General features: G+C 40.9%; 2 protein-coding genes across 2 annotated transcripts; both read right to left on the bottom strand.

Annotated features, from left to right (window-relative positions):
• Positions 1-6,159: 6,159 nt before the first annotated feature.
• Positions 6,160-7,984, bottom strand: hmx4 (H6 family homeobox 4). The gene is made up of 2 exons (XM_031293621.2): positions 7,594-7,984; positions 6,160-7,423 (listed from the first exon to the last, which is right to left on the bottom strand). The coding sequence occupies exons 1-2, from the start codon at positions 7,814-7,816 to the stop codon at positions 6,849-6,851; spliced, it is 798 nt and encodes a 265-aa protein (XP_031149481.1). The 5' UTR covers positions 7,817-7,984; the 3' UTR covers positions 6,160-6,848.
• Positions 7,985-9,331: 1,347 nt separating this feature from the next.
• Positions 9,332-12,409, bottom strand: LOC116045772 (homeobox protein HMX1-like). The gene is made up of 2 exons (XM_031293620.2): positions 11,638-12,409; positions 9,332-10,310 (listed from the first exon to the last, which is right to left on the bottom strand). Exons 1-2 carry the CDS (start codon positions 11,939-11,941, stop codon positions 9,688-9,690), a joined length of 927 nt encoding a protein of 308 aa, XP_031149480.1. The 5' UTR covers positions 11,942-12,409; the 3' UTR covers positions 9,332-9,687.
• Positions 12,410-22,250: the final 9,841 nt, after the last annotated feature.

Below are 22,250 nucleotides of genomic sequence, written 5' to 3'. Positions count from 1 at the left end.
GTGCCATACTGATACATCACCAACAAAGTTTTGAAGGATGTAATGTTGCTAAGCTACAGTTGGGAGTTAACACCAGAACCTTTAATTCAATACCAGTGATGAAACAGAGATTTGCTGTCATGATAACATCAGTTAGATTAGGATTAAAGCTTTTATATGAAATCCAAGCAAACTGTAGGTTACGAAGGTTTGTAGAGGACACTGAGGGGAGTGGGGTGTACAGAGTTAGGACACTCTGACAACTCTATCTGTTGTTAATGGACGTATATTGACTGTCAGCATGTAACCACATTGAGTTTTTCATGTCTGCAAATAGTGGAGCTCATTCTCTGGTGTTATGGATAAGTGTTGACCCCCCTCTCTCTCGCTCAAACACCCCCTAGACTTAGAGCATCCCTCCACTGCCTCCTGTCTTTCTCCTTCCTTCTCCTCTTCCCTCTGCCTTTATCCCTCCATCTTACCTATTGATTGGCCAATAATGTGTTTTCAGTGGTAGATTAATGGCACATTACCCTGACAAGAGTGTCTGAGGGGACAGGACGTGAGGGAGGGCGTGGGAGACGATGCTCTTTAATTGATACACAGTTTGTGTGTGTGTGTGTGTGTTTGTCTGAAAAGAGATGTAATGTAACACTAATTATATTTGCATTATTTTACATAGATTTTAATGGAACTGTGTTATTTTTATGTTTTTTCTATAGTTTTGTCTAAGGCAAAATGAAAATACTGTATACATTTGTTAACATTATAATAGCTGTAGATGAAAAGCTTGTATATACAATATGCAAGATTATGAAGTAGGATATCCAAATATAGGTTGTTTTTAGTCAAATCTGAATTAACACCGAAACAAAAGCTATGAGTTGTTACATAACATACAGTAGGTGATAAGGGGATGTGTATTTTTATGACTATAGTCGATGAATGGGGTTATGAAGTCATTGCTTATTTGACAGTTCTGCTATTATAGCTTAAATACTGCATCGCAAACATCTAAACACACATTTAGCCATGCTATTGGCCCTGTGGATGGCAAAGTCTGTTGGTCAGTCGTTTCACCACTTTTGTCCAAACTGAAATATCTTAACAACACAGGCATTCATGGTCCACAGAGGATTAAGCCTTTTGACTTGACTCTAGCGCCATTTCGGCCAATGCATTCCGCCTCTTTTCCTCTCCACACAGACTGTTTACCTGCATGCAACCAAAGTCCGCTCAAACGTGGCCAATACTACTCGGACTACAAAGGGAAATCAGAACACTACCGATACCAACATCTTTTCCTGTTGCCTACAGATTCTGCAGTCATATGCAGATATCTGTTTATTGAGATTCATTCGAAATTTACTTTTACAATTTCTGTTGACAACAGGTTTAAAACACAAAGTAAGAAGAGTTGTGCATTCACACATGCATGTCATTTTGTCCGGTTCATAATGCATGATCTATATCTATAAATTCATTTAACTTTATTTGTTTTTTTCTCTCTCACTTAGCTTGCTTTGCAGTTAATTTTTGGCCACGGTCCAATCTGGTCTCATAGTCTCTCATCCCCGCACTGCCTCACTTCTTATCTCTGTCTCTGTATCACTTACCTTCATCTGATTTCATCCTCTCCGGCATCTTTCAATTTCCTCCAGCAATTTGCATCACGGAGAAGGCTGGCGCGGGGGGGGAGGGGGACTAAATTAGCCGATCAATAGGTCATCACACAGTCTTTAAGTGTGACACAGACCTTCCCTCTCAGGTTCCCCCTCTAACTAATAGCCTTGTTGTTTACTTTACAATGTGCTGTGTCATGTAGTTTTGGTCTCAGGTTGCCCTCCAGTGCATCGGGACACCCCGGGGGAATCCTTGGACAGGGCTGATGCTGGAGACACACATTTTGTTTTTGAATGTGTCTTGTTTTATCAGAAAGACCAATACTGTTTAGGCATTAATAATAATAATAATAATAATAATAATAATAATAATAATAATAGATTTTATTTGTAGTGCACTTTACATTGTCGAACTGAGAGCTATGGTTGATATGAATCCTCCCCAAATAGAGTATGTTTTTTTTTTTTTTTTTTTTTTAAATCATCTGACAGACAGATATAGGCCAATAGAGCCTAAAGCTTAGCATCTACATGAGATCCTCCATGTGAAATCTTTTGCTGACAGTCTTTGTGTGCTTTCATGTAGCAAAAACATGTTCAGGGACAGTCTCTCCCATCGTCTTGGGCGACGACCTTTGTCAGATGACTGGGAGAGGCCAACTGAGGTTAAAGTAACAAGCGAGCTGAGTGAGGGGCCCCCATCTAGTCATGCAGAAAAGAGCTGCCAGAGAGTTTTACACTGGCGTCTCACACACACACACACACACACACACACACACACACACACACAGTCGCTCTCCAACCAACAGGAACAGGACTTCCTTGCTCCTAAACCAGCCAGACCTCAGCTATAGAGAGGCGCAGACCCATGCAGAAATACAAACGTGATCGTAGTTTTTCCAATACAAACACACACTCATCAACTGCTTCTGAGAGACCTCTCCTTCCTCCTGCTCTCTCTCTCTCTCTCTCTCTCTCTCTCTCTCTCTCTCTTTGTTACACACTCTCCTCCACAGTCCTCCCTAATTCATTCATAATCGCACACAGTCAGGCTTCAGTGCACAGACTACTGTGATGAGCTATGACAAGGCAAGAGGCGGGAGGCAAGTACAGTAAGAATAGGAGAGGAGGATGGAGTGACAAAATGGAAAGAGCACAGTGGTAGACAACAATTAGCACTTCTTATAAAAAAATAGTGCATTGATGTTTAGCATGTACTCAGTAAGGCCATTCATAATAAATAAAACTATATATTAGAAATAATTTTACCTTAGTCTCTGCAGTACAAGGATCCCGTTTGAGTGCCTTTAAAGATAGTATGATCTTCAATTCATGTCTCCATTAAATACGATTTAAATGTTTACAACGCACCATTTGGCCACACCTCGCATCTTGAAAGTCTGCCATCATGTCTGAGCGGGTAGCCACCAGGGATTGTGGGTACTGAGCAGTGGTGTGACTCTCTCTCTAGCAGCTCTGAAACACGAGACAGCCTGCTGGACATAACAGGCCTCTCTTCTTTGGTTTATAGACACAGGCACACAAACACGCAGTTTGTCTCTGAATCACACACTTAATGATGCATGCAAACACCTCAGAGATTTCTTTATTATTTGGTGCAGGGGACAGATAATGAACAAATAGTGTCCTGATTTTGAATGTGCAACGTAGGAAAGCTTTTTTGCACACCTCTTTTGTCGGGCAGGTGCGTAGGATATGATCAAAAGTAGCAGATCAGAAGCTTAGAGAAAGTCCCGCACACTGACCATTTATTTAGAAATACGTTTCGGTCTTAGACCTTCATGCTGATTTTGAATGTAAAATCCAGTTTGCATCCAATATAAACTTAGCACAAAAAGTAAGGAAATTTGTGTTTAGTAGATTATTTCTCTGTGGTAACAATGTTTTTTGGCAATAACTCTTATACCGTTGGAAAGCCTGTTTAGTTCCCTTTCAAATGGTGCCCCATTTGTAAGGAACATGCATTTGTGGGATGAGCAGCAGCGCTGAGTATGTGGGTTGCGCCCATGAAACATTTGCCAGATCTTCTCTGCCAATGCCAAACAGCTTATTCTGCCATTGACTGGTTTGGTGTTTGGTGGATTGGATGATTGAAGTTTGAAGAAACAAGACATATTGGCAATTTAACAATTTATTCATTTCACAAATAGGAGCCTCAGTAGCGTGTGGAAGAACCATACACAGCCACAACAGCCTGGCACCTTCTCCTCATGCTGGTCACCAGCCTGGTCACACACTGCTGTGGGATGGCATCCCATTCTTCAACCAGCATTTGTCGCAAGTCAGCCAACGTGGTTGGCACGAACAGCACGCCCAAGCTGATCCATTCCATCCTCTCCACTCCCACATTCTGGAACTAGTCTCTGATAAACCCCGCCCTGTGGGGGCGAGCGTTGTCATCTTGGAGGATAGAGTTCGGTCCCAGACTGTGGAGATATGAGATTGCCACTGGTTGCAGAATCTCATCTCTAAATCAGGCACCTGATTGGCATCACCTGGGGGTACCAGAAGCTCAAAACAAGTGTCAATAGCAACAGCAAATTAACCTGTTTGGCATTGGCAGAGAAGATTTGGCAAATTTTTCATGGCCGCAACCCACATACTCAGCGCTGCTGCTCATCCCACAAATGCATGTTCCTTACAAATGGGGCACCATTTGAAAGGGAACTAAACAAGCTTTCCAACGATATAAGATTCATTGCCAAAAAGCATTGTTACCACAGAGAAATAATCTACCAAACACAAATTTCCTTACTTTTTTTATGTACCTTTGTTTATGTACCTAGTGTATGCCTTTAAAGTGTTCTGTGCCGTATGATTAGGTCTGCAATGATAATAATGTGCTGGGTAAGTGTTGTGGTAAAATGGGGTCAAAGGGCAGCACTGATAAGGTCAACTGACTTTCAACTCAGTCAATGCAGGAAGTAGATTTTTATTAGTGGAAAAATAGCATGATTCTAATTTTCATACTTTGATAATTCATGTGGGATAATTTTAGCTTCGATTTTCTTGGATCCAGTTCAGTTCTGCTACTACTAACAAATCCTGTCGTCCAAGTCGAGGCTATTAAAGTTTGTGGCATGAGGAGGGTGAGGGGAAAAACGGTTCCTTGCAAGGGTCAAGAAAATATCACAGTGCTTTTGGTCTTTGTAAAGTCATGAGGTTCCAAACATCACAACTTTACAATTAGTTGAGGTATTTCAAACGTGAGTATCATTAGTCTCGATAAATAATCACAAGAACTGTAAGGAGTTTAATAAAACTCCAAAAAAAAACCTGTGGTGTAGGAGGTCGTATTTAGACACCTCTTCGGAGACTAACTCATGTCGACTTTTTCTCTTTTCATTCCTAGACAGTTCTCAGTGACCATATTACAAAGAGTTACACATTCCTCAAAGAAGATGATGTAACAACCAAGACATATTATCAAAGAAATAGGAAATGCACAAAGCCAATGACCCCCTTTCAGTCTGCCGTTTGAGGTGTATTTGCAAAGCGCATACCCCAAATCTTTAGTAATACGCCTGACTTGAAGCTAGTCCACAGAGAATGAGCCTTGGCTTGGCTTCACAGGAGTGGGAGCACAGCTTTCCATTGTGTACACTTTGAATTATGCTGAGGCTGCTGGTAAATTGGTCTGTGGCTGTGGTACAACTGACAGCACAGTGGCCTCCATTCTGGAAGAGAGCTTGAGGCTCTTGACGTTGTCTCACACACAGCAATTTAGGAAGGGATGAGACTCGCCTTCTGTCTGCCTCTGGCCACCACTGCCGGCACCATTTTCCCAAAATGAATTGCTCATGTTGCTCACAATGTTGTGTAGTTTGCATCAAAGTATCTGGAATATTTTAAACAGAAACTTAGAAGAGGATGAGTCTCACCTCCTGTCTGTCCACCACTTCCTGCATGCAAGAAATGTGCAGGTATTGACCAATACTGTACGTATAGGCTAAATGTATGGCAACTGATCAGTATTCTTCCAATTGTTTTTAGTTTCTCAAGGAAGAACAAAATTGGTCTCATATCACATTGCCAATCTGATATACCATAATCTCTAGTTTGAGTATGCTGGTTATATGACCAGTTGCAGATAAATATTTCAATTTCAATATTGACATCCACAGTTTTGCACACATTCTACCCAGACTTACTGACATTATGACAGGTCTTGTTGTTTCTACTTATAATATCAAGATGTTAGTAATGGATTTGGTAAGTGATTCTGAATTTATTCACGTTTTATACCATTTATGCAAACTGCTTTGCTCCCAATTTAAAACCGAGTACATGCTGTGGTTAAAACATGTTGAGGCCTGGAGTTTTGCAGGAAAGAAAAGTGTGGTGTTTATGTTTTTTACTTTCACTTAATATTGTGCAACATATTTTTTATCTTTAAAATCCATGTGGTAATTTGCTGAGATTACAAAAACACACAAAAAAATAACCAAACCGTCATTAATAAACTGACTGAACATACATTGTATCCTCCTCATCTGTCTGAAATACAAAAAAAAAAAAATCAGTTCGAAATAGTGAATGAATTCTGTAAAATTTCCTTTTTTTGAATGAAGATGTTTTAATAACAGTTTCAGTAAATGGTGTAATGAGCCTATAGAGAAACGTGGAATAAAGTAAGAATAGTAGGATGCTCAGAAAAAAATAGACATGCGTGAAACATAGAATAAAATGTTAATTACATTCATTAAATACATAGATAATTTCAGTAATTCAAAATTCATTATAATACAGGAAATGCATGCAAATAGATAGGCTATAGTAATTTCTTTGGTGACGTAGGCTGCTGGAAATGCTGTTGTCGATGATGATAATAATAATTATAATAATATTATTAATAATAATAATAATAATAAAAATGCCATGTCATGTAAACAATAAAATGTTGAGACTGATACGTGTTTTAGGCCCCCCTCGGGCTATCATTAGCTTAGCCTGCTATTTCCTAAAAAAAAAAAAAGGCTGTGTTACTCTAGCAGGTTTAGTGTCAATCAGCTCCATAGAAAACTCATAGCTTTGACTGAAAAATAAATAATACCGATCCATCTTATTTTGTAAGTGATATGTAACTACTCCTCTGCCGTTGTACTTGCAGTCTTGATAAACAGTAAGGCCGCAGCTCCGGCCCACCATCTAAACACCTTAAATGCTTGAAACTTGGCAACAGACCACCAAAAAGTGTCTCTTTCACGTAGGGAATGAATGAAAGCATCATACGTCCCCGTCATACAGGCTGAAGTACTTGCTGGCGTTTGTGAAGCAGAGGTAAGGCGTGCTACTCCCTGGGTACACAACGGGCAGAGGCATGGGAAGCAGGCATCTCCCCAGAAGGCTACTCTCTTTGTACAAGGCCGGCAGCTGCCCCACCACCACGGGCTTTCCAGTCTCAGGGAAATCGGTAACAGGTCCGTCGATTTCGGTCGAGATTTGCCGTTTCAATTTATTCCTGCGGTTCTGAAACCAGATTTTCACCTGGGTCTCCGTGAGCTGGAGGGAACTGGCGAGGCAGGCGCGCTCCGCGCTGCTCAGATAGCGTTTCATGTCGAAGGTAGACTCCAACTGGAAAATCTGTCTCTTGGAAAAAATAGTGCGCGTCTTCTTTTTCGTTATCATTTTGCTCTTCTTGGCAGGACTGCCTCCTTTCTGGGTGTCCGTGGCCGTGGTGGTGGAGCTGCTGTCGTCGCAGCTGCTGTCCCCGCTCTCGAAGCGCACCTCCGCCGCTGTCTTCGGGTCTCCGCGGCTGATGATCACCGAATCCGTCGCTCCGTTGCAGTCTGTGATCAACTCTGCGAACAAAATGACACATCGTTTACCACGCTGCGGTTACGTCTCAACTGTGCTGCTACATTAGACATTGTAAGACCATCTGGTGAGTGAGTGTGTTGCGTAATGGTGAACCCAGATGTCAGAAGGTCTCTGTACGCAGCTACACATTCACCAAACAAACACCTCTTACCATTTTCGTTAAGCCTGCTACCCGGGTCACGCCGCTGCTGGGCTACGTGCTCCTCGTGCTGGCTCTGGAAACCGTCTTTAAGCATCGCCGTGGCCGAATCATCCCGCAGTCCGGCGGGGTGACAACTGTCACAGTTCCTCCCGCTTGTCTTGAGATTGAGGATGCTGTCAATAGTGAATTTCAGAGAGGCGACGGGTCGGCATGGTGCGTCCACTTTGTTCATATTCTCCAAAGCTTCAGTCCTTTGTTGTTTACTTCCGCGACTCTACTCGCCGTTCACTCTAACCCGGGACGTTAATATGACCACTAACGTCTCGATGCTCTACGCACCATAGCAGCAGCCACTGAGCAGACACTGCCGGGGATGCAGATGCTCTGCTTCTACCGTTACTGCACACACCGGATGGAGCGCGCGTTGTCCTCGTTGATTGGTCCAGAGGAGCGTACATTGACCAATGACAGCGAGGGGATGGGATGAGAGGGGAGGGCCCCTCCCCCTCCCCTCTCCTCCACTCACCCCCTTGATCCTCCGGAGCCCTGCAGGGGTCCCTCAGGGAAATAAAGACTTTAATGTCACTGTTATTTCACACCATAGTACTGTATGTGCGTTATGAGACCATGATGCACAATCGATGGTGGTTTTGATTAGCCTGCTCTCTCTTTCTGAAGTTCGGCCAGGCTGCTTAATTCGACTCAGATGTGGGTGTCCCAAACATGAAAAAATCTTAAAAGTGAATCAAATTATTATTAGTGGCATTGCTTTGTGTGTGTGTGTGTGTGTGTGTGTGTGTGTGTGTATGTGATTTTTAGCATTTTCCAAAAGCACTACTCTGGTTTAGAATTGAGTAATATTATTTCTCTGAGTTGGGCTTTCTGCATTTGAAGTAGCTACATATTAAAATAAAAAGTATTATATTGAAAATATACCAACACAAATAGTTGCTTTTCACATTTACAACATGTTGCATTCACAAAATGGTCCTTTCTTTATTGGAATTATTTACTGTAGGCCTATTTATAGTCCATAGACTACCTAGTCATATATGTTGTTCATTTAAAGCGGGTAAATGTAATTTAGATCACTCTTACCTCGTGGTTCTGTTAATACAATTTTAGCCCTTTTTATTATTATTTTTTTAAATTTTGTGTAGCACCTGTCTTAACCGCCCATGTGTTTTAACGTTGGGCAAACTTTTTTTTTTTTTTATCCACAACGGGTTGGAAACTCCGAAACGTGTTAATAAAGTAATATGTATGTTATGCATTCGGAAACAACACGTTCTCACGTGGCGTTTTGACTTATTTTGTCATATACATTAAAACGTTCTCCAATTAACCCAAGGACACGACTTGCTGACTTCCGGGCATTTGTTATAAATGACTTGCCTGTCCAATGCATTTTTATACGCGATTATTTTGCCTATATTTATGGCAAAAATAATGTTTTTTTTTTATTATTTATTTTTACAAAGATTATTTAATGAAGTAGATGCTCAGCTGGCATGGAAGCAAGACGAGCTTGAATAGTCATAATAGAGTCTATAGCAGCAACTTCAAGTGTAGGCTATAAAAGGTTCACTGTCATTTACGAAAAATACATATACAGTTTGCTGCTTTAAGCGTTGTGTCACAGCACACATGGCTTCACTTTATTCTCTAAACACTTCTCTGGGACCCTTATGATTGACAGAGGAAGACACATTTGAGCTCAGTATATAAACAACAGACATGCAGACAATTGTGTGCTTGTTTTTTTATTCATCTATTATGTGAAAAAGTGACAAAGTTGGAAAAATGTGTAGCTTTAAATATAAAAGTTTGCAAAAATACGTGTGTATTCAAACATACAGTAGGGTACATAAACAGTTTCGGCCTCCCTTGCTCTCGGCCTTGCCATGTCTGTTTATTCTGTGACAGGAGCACAGACAATAGATACAGATTATTTATCGCTGTGTGTTTTCATTAATGTCTCCGCGGCTCTTATCTTTGGATGCAGTCAACAGTTTTCTGCGGCATTGTGGGTTATTGCACGACTCAGTATTGAACAGGGTGAATTCATGTTATAAACAGTTTAATATTAGTCTCCGACAGTCTTTACACCAAGCCGGTCATCTGCGATCTTAACATGCTCATGGAGTGAGCAAACGAGGACAGAGGGTAGTTGATGGAGCTGGAGAACCCCGCGACGGGTGGAGAAAGTGGATGTCCGTTCAGGTTAAAACCCAGCGCTGCAGTGGGTGCGGGCCCCTCATGATACAAGATGGGGACCCTGACAATCCGCTGGGTGGAGTGTGGGATATGTGCAGCCTCAAGGTCCGCCGCCAGCTGTCTCTTCCATTTATTCCTCCGGTTCTGGAACCAGATCTTCACCTGAGTCTCTGTCAGGTGGAGAGACGCCGCCAGACCCGCTCTCTCCGAGCTGCTCAGGTACCGCTTCACATCGAAGGTGGACTCCAGCTGAAACACCTGACTGCGGCTGAACACGGTCCGAGTCTTCTTCTTCCGGATGGAGTTCGGGTCCGAGGATGCGTCTTGCTCCGACCGTGCGTCACAGCCGTTGTGCGCGTCCTCGTTGTCGTCGGTCAGATGGCTGTCGCTTGTTTTCCGGTCGGCTTCGTCGCTGCCCTCCGTTATGGGTTCAGACACTGCGGGGGAGCACCTGTCACTGGTCGATATGGAGCAGCAGTGGTCGTCTGAACTGGCATTATCTCTTGGACCTGAGAGGAGAACGAACAGGAACATGAGTGACTTTCGCAGCCCAGCTTTCTGACATTGTTGACCTTAAAATAAAATAAAAAATATTCTCTGTTTTGAAGCATGGCGAAATAATACAGTCCACCAAAAAGGACGGAAACAAGTTGGAAGAGATCAAACATTATCTGACATTTGCACTTACAAGAAATATTGGGAAACTTTGATGTGTGTTTTGCAGTTCATCCAATTCCACAAAGCAGGGGTGCGCATGGGCAAAGCTAGGCGTTTTGATTTGATTGCACATGATCCATGTGTGTAGATTGTGTCAGGCCCGACTGCGATACAGATGAGAGCATAATAAATAGATAACAATCTGACAAGATCTTAGCAGTGTATAACTTAATAATGCTATCCAAAAAGTTACCAATTTACTGTGTGGACATTGGCATTGGTAAGGATGGAATTGTAAAATCAGTATCAGTATCTGACTGTACACTCCAAACGGAAGGGCACTTTGTTTTGATGCGAGGGCGCGCGTGAGTGGCATAAATGACACTGAATGTGCGTAAAAGCGTCATGTTGACGTGCAGTGCTACTGCGCGTCTGTTTTAGGTTTTATTTTGGGCATTTGTGCGTAATCCACGTGCGTAATCTTCAGACCGAGACACGGATCTCTCGATGACAAGCAACCATGACAGAGTAGAGGAGGAATGCGCGTATGGTGATTTGACATGTTAAAACATTCGGTCTTAGTGTGATTAACAGATCGATAAAATATTTTCTAAATGTTGACACGCATTAGAAACCAAGTGCACGCTAGTCTTTAAAAGAGTTTGGTTAGCTGGTTACTTGTTGGTTGTTGGTTTTATTTAATGAAGCGAGAAGCAACATCTGACGCCCAAAGCTGGCTTATATTAACTCCCTATCGTTCTGCCGCTTTAATAAATCTACGCAAATATACCACGTGAATAATACCACCAAACAGTCATGATGTATTGTTGTAAATAAGCTGCATACATGTGACTTAGAACCAGAGACCGCGCAATAAGCAGGTGTAATGTTCTTTTTTTAACTTTCAGACTCTGTCGTGATACTCCATGCATTTCACGGTTCATCTTTTTAGCAATATAAGCAATTTAACAAATGATGGTAAACTGCGTACACCAGTATATGACACCCCTGCTAACACTGACCGCGATGGCTGCAACAAACTGTCTACTGTCTGAGTTCTGTGTATTAAGTTGGACATATAGGCTAAGATGCCCACAGCTTAATTTTTTTTTTGCATTGCATTTTTTCGGGAAATCAATCATCTATATTCAGGACGCCTAACAGCGACTCTCTACTCACTCTGTGGTGTTTCCAAAGCTTTGAAGTTGAAGACAGCCCCCCCGCGGTACCACTGCAACGGCGAGTCTCTGGACGGGGACCGAGCTGTGGAGCCGGAGGCATCAGGCGCTGGAGCGCTCGCCTCGGCTTGATGTGTGCTCAGGACTCTGGTCTCTGTGGAGACCGTATCCACACCAGCTTCCCCGTGACTCCTGTCCGACGTCGACTCATGCCTATTCCGTCCTTTTCCCAGTATGTTCTCGATAAAAAACGACGACGCTTTCGATGAAGTGGGAGTCTGGTTGTCCGTCAGCTTCTTCTGCATGTTTTCTCGATTTTACGGTGCTTTTACGCAAAACCGAGCGGATCCTGTGTTGCTTGTGCGTTAAGGCAGCCGAAAGTCCAAGCAGTCATTTCAAGCGTCGCTGCGTTTACGCTTTGATCGGATGTGGAGTCATGGCAGACACGGGACGGGGATCTCCTCGGTGCCAGCGGGAGGAGAGGGAGACAGGGAGACGGAAGCAGTAGTAGGCTACAGTGAAACGTCAAGTCAAACGCTTAACCAACCGACGGCATCCAGCGATTGGACGAGCACAATAGCAAATGGGGTTTTCCAAGGAAAGGAGAATTACTGTCTCTCTGCGTCAGCCGCTGTGTGTTCACGTGCAGGCCCGTCCCCTCGAGGCCACGTACGTAGCCAGGAGAAAACCTCTGTTCGTGGTACAACAGCCTTTATTTGGGTCAATTAGAGTGCAAATCAAAATAAAGATCCGCCAGGGTAGAATCCCCCCCGTCCACTCTGACATAGGATAGGAAGGCTCACAGTCAGCTATAAACTGGCAGGGAAGGACTGTGCGTGCGTGTGTGTGTGTGTGTGTGTGTGTGTGTGTGTGCGTGCGTGCGCGTGCGTTCGTGCGCTGATAATAGCCTATTTGCTCCTTTATGCCATTACTATTACTGCAGCAAAAACCGAGGCTACCTGTGTTTCCATCATTTTAAATATTAAAGGCTCCAAGTTTGGATGACAGTTTCCAGTATGTATATAGCCTACTGTACAGACATACAGTAGGCCTTTAACAATATTTCATTGGTGGCTCCCAGTGGCATGATGTGGTCGACCTCATGCAGGCTACGTATTGAGCCATGCATGGCTTGGCAATGGCATGTGATACGCTGCGTCTTGGAGACGCGGCTGCTGTCAAAGGTTATCAAAACTTTGCATAATGGCTCAAATACCCTTAATAATAGGCCTGTTTGTCTGCAACTGAGCGCTGCGTGGTTTAATTAAGTCTACACATGTCCTCCTTTAGCTCGGGATTTAGACCTGCTTTGCAGAATTATACAGAGTTGTTGTAATGGCCTGCATGTTTCAGCGCAGGATTGTTTAAGTCTAATTATTTTAGGTAATGTTCTGCTTTTTCATAATGTACACTGAAAACAAATAGTGCAACAATATGCAGAAGTTCATGTACTGTGTCATTATCTTGTTTTTCTTTTCTTTTTTAAATCATTATTATATAGGCTACTTGATATTTCCATTTGACTTCGAGCAACAGGCCTTTAGTTGCTCGGAAAATTCGCCACAAAGCAGCAAATAACATCTTTAAAAATGAGTCCATGTAGGCCTACATCCAAATAAAGTTATAATATTTTTATACGGGACCAAAAGAGTTCTCTGATTAAAAGGTAAAAATATGTTTCAACTGTCTGCAGCCCTCATCGGACAGATTAAGGTAATCTTATCACTATTAGATCATCTGAAACATTTAAATGAGTGCTGACGGGCGTCTTTACCCTTTTCGCTGAAATGGCAAGACATTTGAGCTTTTTATTTCCCTCAATGGAGTCAGCGGCGCTGACCTTTAACTCCAGCATCTCTCTCTCTCTCTCTCTTTCTCTCTCTCTCTCTCTCCTTCTCCCCTCCCCCTCTCTCTCTATCCCTCCCTCCCTGAGGCCAGACTTACCCTTTGACAGAGGATCAGCGGTCATGTTGCTCTTCCACCTTAACACTCACGCAGACAACAGTAACATGAGCCGTGTGTTGAAGAGCTGAGTCTTGCACCTGTCGTGTAATATCCCGCTCAATAAAGAGACTTAATATCTCGTTGGTTGATGCGCCTTTAACTCTGTTTGGGTCTCGTTGTCTTCCCCATGAGGCCAAGAAGCCCGCTGTTCTCCCGCGAGTGCAACAGACAGTTGCCGGAAAGTAATTATACACACTTATAGTTATTTAATATCTAGAAATTTTAACAATTAGGCTCAGTTGCATTCAAATAATTTTTTTTTTTTGTATTTCATATTTATTTTCTAATTACCATTCAATACAGAACTTTAACGAGTTGTAGGGAAAAATACCAACAACTTAAATTTTTTTTATAAAACACACTAATAGGCTACATTTTAGTACATCTACAAATATACAAAAAAATAGTAGCCTAATGACAAAATCTCTTTGAGGTTATATCTGTTAATAACTCACAAATAATCCCAAAGTCACATTTTAGCTGACTAAAATTGCAGCAAAGAAGATAATTTTGGGGAAAGTATAACAACATTTTCTGCTAAACTTGAACTTTTCTGATTCATTGCTCTCAGATGGTGTAATGTGGTTGGCTAAAATTAATAAAAAATCTTAAATTATTTTTTTTAATTTCATCCAAGCAAATGGTCTGACAGCCTTTCATGCTTGCTTGGTGTTTTCAGATTTATTCTAAATCTAACATCAGTGGCCCTTTGTCACGTTTCTTTCTGGAGCAAACAGCACAGCATTCTACTGCATTTCTCACTTAGTGGTGGAAGAAGTACTCCAAATATTTACTTAAGTAAAAGTACCAATACCCAAATATAAACATACTCCACAAACAGTCCTAATTAAGTCACAGTTGTATTATCAGCAGCAAAAGTATCAAAAATAAAAGTACTCATTCTGCAGAAACGTGGCTTCTGTGACTGATATAGCATTAATTAAATAATTATATTGATGTGTAAGCATGTTGTAGCTGGTAAAAGGTGTTGCTAGTTCTAACTACTTTATATACACTTCAGTTTAGTTTAGTCCAATGGTTCCGACCCCTCCAAAGGGACTCAAATCTGAGGGGTAGTGAGATAATTAATGTGAGGAACAAAGAAAATGCAAAATTCTGCTACACAGAAATGTATTAATTGTTTGCACTTTTCTCTAATCTTTGCTGTTTTTTTGTAAAATAGTTGATATTTTCTCCCTTCTTTGGCCTCAAACTGCTATTTAAATGAAAACCATCTAAGAAGTTTAGAGGGGAAATTTCTCCAACTTTTATACATCACAACAACTTTTTTTTTTTTGCAAGGGGTTACGAGTCAGAAAGGACTGGAACAGCTGTCTTCTATAAGCTTTTAAAGACTTATGCTTTTTATTTAAAATCTCAATCTGTAAAGTAACGTAAAGTCTGTTACATGACTGTAGTGGAGTAAAAAGTTATATATATATCTATCTGAAATGAAGTAGAGTTAAAGTATAAAGTAGCATAACATGGAAATACACAAGTGAAGTACACGTACCTCAAAATTAAGTACAGCACTTGAGTACATGTACTAACTCTTTGATGGTGTTTCTTTATGAAAAGTTACGTTTGTGTGTCAAAACTCCACATTAGATCAGGTTTCTGTGTGTACACCAGGCCGTCTGAACGATGTGGCACCCCGGTGAGCCCCCCCTGCTCTGGGGGCCGACAGCCCAGACCCAGAGGCCTCTCTCTCACTTTCCTCTCTCACTTTTCACTCTCCTCTCTCTCTTCCTCCTATGATCCTTATCCAGCCTGGCGTGCCCTTTGCTTTATCTGGCCTGCTCCACAGCCCCCTCCATGCCACCGCAGCTCTGAAATACACTTTCACAAAATCACATCATCAGCGTGTGCTCTGGGAGACAGCTGCATCAAATTGAGCATGTTCCTCCAGTTAGCGTCGGTGAGTGTTTTCCAGCCCTCGGTGGAGCCAGGCCTGTAAGCAGCAGACACTGTGTTACAGTTTGTGCTGTTATCCAAGAGAAAATACAAGTCCTCTGTGAGGTGGCAGCGAGGCCAAATTGGATGGTTTTTTTGAAAAGCAAATTGACTACACATTATATGCTTCAAAAGATCTTGCACAAGAACAACATTGAACATTTTCGAGTTCTCATGTTGGCAGCCATACTCATTTCCATTTTGTTCTGTTTAGATGATCTTTTGTTCCAAAAGTAACAAGAATGAGACCTAAATTAAGTAAAGATACTCACGCAGATTTGTATATATATATATATATATATATATATATATATATATATATATATATATATATTTTTTTTTTTTTTTTTTACTGCATTTCTTAGTTTGAAATGCAATACATTCTTGCTTCAAATAACGGAGACATTTGATTTGATTATCATTATTAAGTCTTATTACCTCTGTTTATAATGTTGAAATTAATGTAATCATTAGTCTAATCACCATTTTATGATAGCCATTACTCCCTCAAGTGTGACTTTAATGGCTCTGGAGTCTACCGCTCTCAGTATCTCTCAGTAGGGTTTACAGTCAATGAAAGTGGAGACCATTTGACCCAGTTCATTACACTGGAGGCAGTGAGACAGGCAGGCAGGCAGAGACAGGAAGGCATGCATCTCCTCTGGGGCATTTCACAGCTCTCTTTACATTAAGAGGTCTTCATAGTGACTCAGTGAAGTATAGTGACCTCAGCTGACTCATATTTGAGGCGATGCACACACTCACGCACAGGTATGAATACAGTTAACACATTTATTTTTTTATATATATATATATATTGTTTATTCTGCAATGAGATAATTGTGGCACCAACAAATAAAATGCACCTAAATATTAATGAAGCTGACAAAATTTGACCCACTGAGACTTGTAACATCACACAGATCTGAGAGCTGCCACTGTACCTACAGTATTAACAGACATCGTCTTGGGTTTGTGAGAGGGCCCTCTAATGGTCAACAGAGTGCAATGCACCTTAGGGTCATACATCAAATGCATTTCCAGCAGTTATTCATCATCAGAGCAGTTTATGCACCATGCCGGTTCGAAAGCAGCCAAAACAGCAATAATTCCATAAGCTGTCATTACTCTCAGATCATACTCTGCTGGCAAGCTAACTGCAAGCTGGACGTTGAGCAAAGCAGATTGTGTCACTAATTCAGAACTGTAATAAAAGTAAAATGGTTCCTCTATGTCTCTGTGTAAACCCACAGAAATGTGATTTGTCTAATAATATTATTAATAATGTTAGCCTGAAGAAGCCTTGTCATCTCTTCTCACCGTTTAGGATTATGACAAATCTTGCACTATTTAACTATTCACCATTCTAACAAAATCTCGATGCATACTTGCTCTCCTTAACTGGCAAGCCAGTTTAGCCGGATCGTGCTAGCTCTAGCATTAATAATTCACTGTACATAATAAGTTGATGCTGCAGAGTTTGTTCTCATTGATAGTATTAGCCGAGGTGAGCATTCTTGGCCAGACTTTGTGACGCCAGCAGACCAGCATAAAGTGGGCTTTAATTGCCCATAATCTCTGCCGTTCTCTTTCCTCTCAGTACAAGGCAACAGCATATAGCCTACAAATGCCAGGCCTTAGCCAGGCTTTTTTAGCTCCATACCAGTGCAAGCTTCACAATGAGGACGGCTTGGAAGAGATTTTCGACTCAGGACTCAAAGGACTTTGGGCTTTTTAAATTCACTCCCGCTGTGTCGGGATTTTAAGTCAGCACACTCACATTTGTATCCAAAAGAACATTGTTTTCCTTCTCGAGACAAACTTCATTGGTGTTGCTGCACCTGAAAGGCATAAGGAAAACATAATGAACACATAATGAAACAACATACATTTAAGAAATGCTTTTAATGCCACTTTTCTTCCACATCTGTTTGCTCGGTCTATGATGTGCATGTTTATCTCTCATTATTAAGAATGCATTCAGAGCCTGCTGTAACCTAGTTTCTTGATCATTCTTCCTCATGTATTTGTGTCAGTGGGCCACTCATTTGAAGAGTTTGTTTTATGGTCAGTCTTGATGTAGCACAAGGACATTTTAAAGTCTGTGAATGGAAGGGCCAGACCTTTATTTTATCTCCAGTCAAATGTTAAAGTTCAAGAATTTTTACCACATGTCCTATTTATTCCACATACATTGGATGACATGGATAGGCAATGGTGTAAGTACATCAAATGATGTTCAAATGGAGTTTATGGGAAGGAAATGTTATGTATGTACCTATACAGAACTCACTGTAGAATGATGCAGGAAAGAGTCTAACATTAGCATTTGTTTGTCTGACAAAACAGGCAGATCTCAAATTATTAATGGTATTCATTCATGTAGTCTACTTACTATGATAGCCCTGACAAAAAAATCAAGCATAAGGTAAACCTACAAATCATAATAATTCTAAGTTTAAAAAAGATATATATATATATATATATATATATATATATATATATATATATATATATATATATATATATATATATATATACAAATAAATTCAGACACAAATGCCCTTAATGAATAATATAATCAAAATCATAAAATCCAGTTGGAATTTTAAAAAAATACCATAGCCTATTATTATAATTCACATCAGCGATGATAGGCTAAATTGAATTTGTATAAACATTTTTAAACTAATCAGGTGAGTTTAATATCTGGTTAAAACCCGAGACCACCGCTGTTAATTTCTTACGGGAATGTCCGTTTGTTTAACCTCTTCACGGTACGTTAACCCCTGTCAGGACGTACTCGTCAGCCCGGCACAAAGGGGCTGAAAAGCGGGGACCTTTCCCCTGCGCTTCAGCCCGAGCCTGCTCTCCCAAAGAGGAAACGTTACTACGTCAAATAAGGGGGAACCGAAAAGCAATGGGAGAAAAAGTATCACATGGTTACAAACTCGCTGAAAAAACTATCAGAGCCCCGTTTTTCTTTAGAATTTCGAAGGCATATTTTCGTTATAGGGGACACACATTGCTAAAACTAAATGAAGTCTCCCAGAAGTGAATTTTGTGAATGCCCCCTCTCAGTCATGTAGGACCTGTAGTCTCATGTAGGACCTCTCTCTCTCTCTCTCTCTCTCTCTCTCTCTCTCTCTCTCTCTCTCTCTCTCTCTCTCTCTCTCTCTCTCTCTCTCTCTCTCTCTCTCTCTCTCTCTCTCTCTCTCTCTCTCTCTCTCTCTCTCTCTCTCTCTCTCTCTCTCTCTCTCTCTCTCGTGTTTGGCTTTGTGGATGAACATGCTAATGCCTTCTAAGAGAGGTGTATTATTTCTTCATAATTTCTTACCATAGTTGAAAACACGTGGCTGGGCCGACTTGCTGACCTCCTGTAATAAGCTTATGGCAAAATAGATCCGTGTGCGTAAAAGGAGCCAAGACCTGCTCATAGTGTTCAATCAGGTTTTGAAAAAAAGGAATTAAAAAAAGAGAACTCCAGCTCATGGCCGGGGTTAGACTAAATAACGAAAACACTTCATGAAAACGGGGAATTTAAGCATTATAACTGATTTTGCACATCTTTTGGCAAATGGTCATTTGACCTAGTTAGAGTTGTGTCAATTGTCCTGTAATGCTTTGACATCTCTCTCACGTCACTAGACTACTAGAACAGTTTTCACAACTGAAAAGATCGTAATTAGAACTAGGCTAACTGGATTTTAAACATCTCAGTGAAGGACTTGAAAAGCCCTAGTCCTTTTTCTGCGGTTTGAAATTAATCCACATGCAAGAGCAACACGATTGGTGTCGCATCTTTTCCACATTTAAACTTGAATGACCTCATGTTTAGCCAACAGTCCTTCATTAGAAATCAGATTAGCAGCATATTACATTGACCACAATACTAATCTCATTTCATTTGCACGTCATGAAAAAGCCAAATCCATCAATGCGGACCACGCGAGTCCCCTCCCCAGTCGGTCCGTTTTTTTCAACCTGAGACCCTCCGGCCGCACTATTTCAGCTGGTGGTTTGTTCAATCATTAGTTTTAGTACAACTGGAGCTACTGCAGCTATAAAAGGGCCGCGAACCAAGCCTCTCTCTTTCTTTCTCTCTCTGTCTATTCATCTCATGCTCAGATGAGCACCTATCACATTAAACGATCGCGTGAGAAAGAAGAGGAGGGCACGAGGAGCGCGCTGTACAGAGAGGGGACGGGGTCGAGATCGCGAGCTGTAGGCCCGCTGTCAATTAGCTCGAGCGGAGTAATTAGGATCGCGGGCCGGGGCAGGCTATCAGACCGTTAGCACACTGTTCAAATGACTTCATTTATCAAAGAGAGTGCTAGTCTTGTCTAGGCAGCTTACAGGGCCGCTTCAAATAGCCTAGGCGTACAGGTAATAGACGGAGCCGCTGAGACCTTACAGGGCCGCTTCAAATAGCCTAGGCGTACAGGTAATACACGGAGCCACTGACAGCTCACAGGGCCGCTTCAAATAGCCTAGGCCTACAGGTAATAGACGGAGCCGCTGACAGCTCACAGGGCCGCTTCAAATAGCCTAGGCCTACAGGTAATAGACGGAGCCGCTGACAGCTTACATGGCCGCTTCAAATAGCCTAGGCGTACAGGTAATAGACGGAGCCGCTGACAGCTCACAGGGCCGCTTCAAATAGCCTAGGCCTACAGGTAATAGACGGAGCCGCTGTCACAACCCGTGTGTTAGCCATAGAGTCTGACATTAGCTCCACTGGTACAGGCTTGATTGGAGCTTTTGTGACACCTGGGTTAGTTTGCACTTGAGTTTATTTAGCGCTTCCATCACTTACAGGATAAAGAAGTATTGGCCTGTTGCTTATTATAAATCTCTGGTAGACATATATGCGTTTTACCAGACACTGCCAAACAAACTATGGTCTAATTTATCATTTAATTTAAGCGATTTTCGTTTTGTTTCGCTGCACAGACGTGATGTTGTCCACGCAGAAAGCAAACATTAGACTAGATGTCGCAGTTCTTCTGACGTGGTTTCCTTCTGTTCATGTTGGAAATACACTACTGTTAAAACTAAAAATAATATCTGCCAATCACCAAACGACGTGTGGAAAAGAACTAAAATACCATAATGCTGTGATTCGCAATTTAAACTAATGATTATTTCACAATAATTAAATGATACAAACATATTATACAAAATATAATAGGCTACAGTGTAGTCAGACAATTATAATCAATTTTGTGTAATGCAAAAAAAAAAAAATAATCAAGTTTCCACATTTTCAACAGTGATGAGCATGTTTCCCTCTCAGTTGTTAATGGCTTCCCTTCTATTCGACTTGGCCTCATTTGATTGCAGTTGAACTTTTTGCTTTGCTTTAGCAGACAAAGGATGAAGCTCTGAACAGCTTAACTCAGTATGTTAAGTAATCACCCTCAAAAGAGCTTTACTCTGGCTCTGGTTAGTGTGTGGATGAATTGTGAACAACCCTCTGGCAGTGTGCCTATCATCTTATGTCAAACATCAGTTCAGCATGAAATTAAGCTTGTTTTTACATGGCCTGTGTCTAAATGCAAAACTATTCTCACCCATGCGTTTGCATATATGCATATAAAAAAAAAAAACGGTAACGCATTAGAGAGACAGAATAGATTGAATAACACACTAAGTTTCTCTTCTTTTGCTACCGGGTGGGACACGAACAGTGCTTTGTAAGCTACACTTCCTCTCCAAAAGAAAAGAAACAATGCAAAAGCAAAACACAATGACAAGAAAAGAGTTATAGATAGAACAACTTATCACCAACAAAACACTTACAAAATACATACATTTATTTTTAAAGGTTTAAGATAGGGACAGATACAAAAATACAGATAAGCTTAAACAGTCATCTGATGTATGCATCATAGTGTTTTTAGCTAAAGCTAATTCACTTGTCCCTAGTAGGGCTTTTGGTTAAAAATAAAAATACAGATTAACATTATTAAAAATAAGATAGAGATGAAATAAAATGGAATGAAATAAAAAAGGAAAGTATACAAAGAGAGAGCACAGTGTAAAAACTAAATGAGAGCAGTATTGTTCCTGAGTTAGCCACAATTTGGTATTTTTTTTAATGTTGGGATACATTTCAAGTGGTACATACCAAATACATATGTTTTACAACCTTACGTACGTTCATACGTTTTGTATGCGTTATGACAACTTGAAAACAATACATTATTTTTATATCTACAAAAATGTTGTGTGTTCCTATTAAAGATTCCATGATAAATAAATACTTTGGCAGTCTAATCTTGATCTTAATCGGTGACAGAAGTTTTTTTCTCAATTGAACAATAAATGATTGAACACAAAACAGTCCGGAAAGTAAAAAATAAAAAGCTTTACTTTTACCTTTTTACCTTCTTCTGAAAGATCTTATATGACATACTTGGAGTAGCTGATCTAACAGCAACATTATGTTAAGCTCTTATCATAACTTCCATCACAATCAGTTTAATGGCCAAGTCAGTGTGAACACATACAGTGAATTTGACTCTGGCTTTTTGTTGCTCTCAAAGTACATACACAAATTACACATACGGCTAAAAAACAAAAACCAAGGACAACAAAGTTGAACATGGTAGACATAAACATTTGACTACTATGAACATATATAAGTTTTCATAT

Source organism: Sander lucioperca, chromosome 4, assembly GCF_008315115.2.
Source record: "Sander lucioperca isolate FBNREF2018 chromosome 4, SLUC_FBN_1.2, whole genome shotgun sequence".
In the NCBI taxonomy this organism is placed as follows: domain Eukaryota; kingdom Metazoa; phylum Chordata; class Actinopteri; order Perciformes; family Percidae; genus Sander; species Sander lucioperca.
The sequence above is the reverse complement of the archived record's forward strand: the minus strand, read 5'-3'. Positions and strand labels throughout refer to the sequence as shown.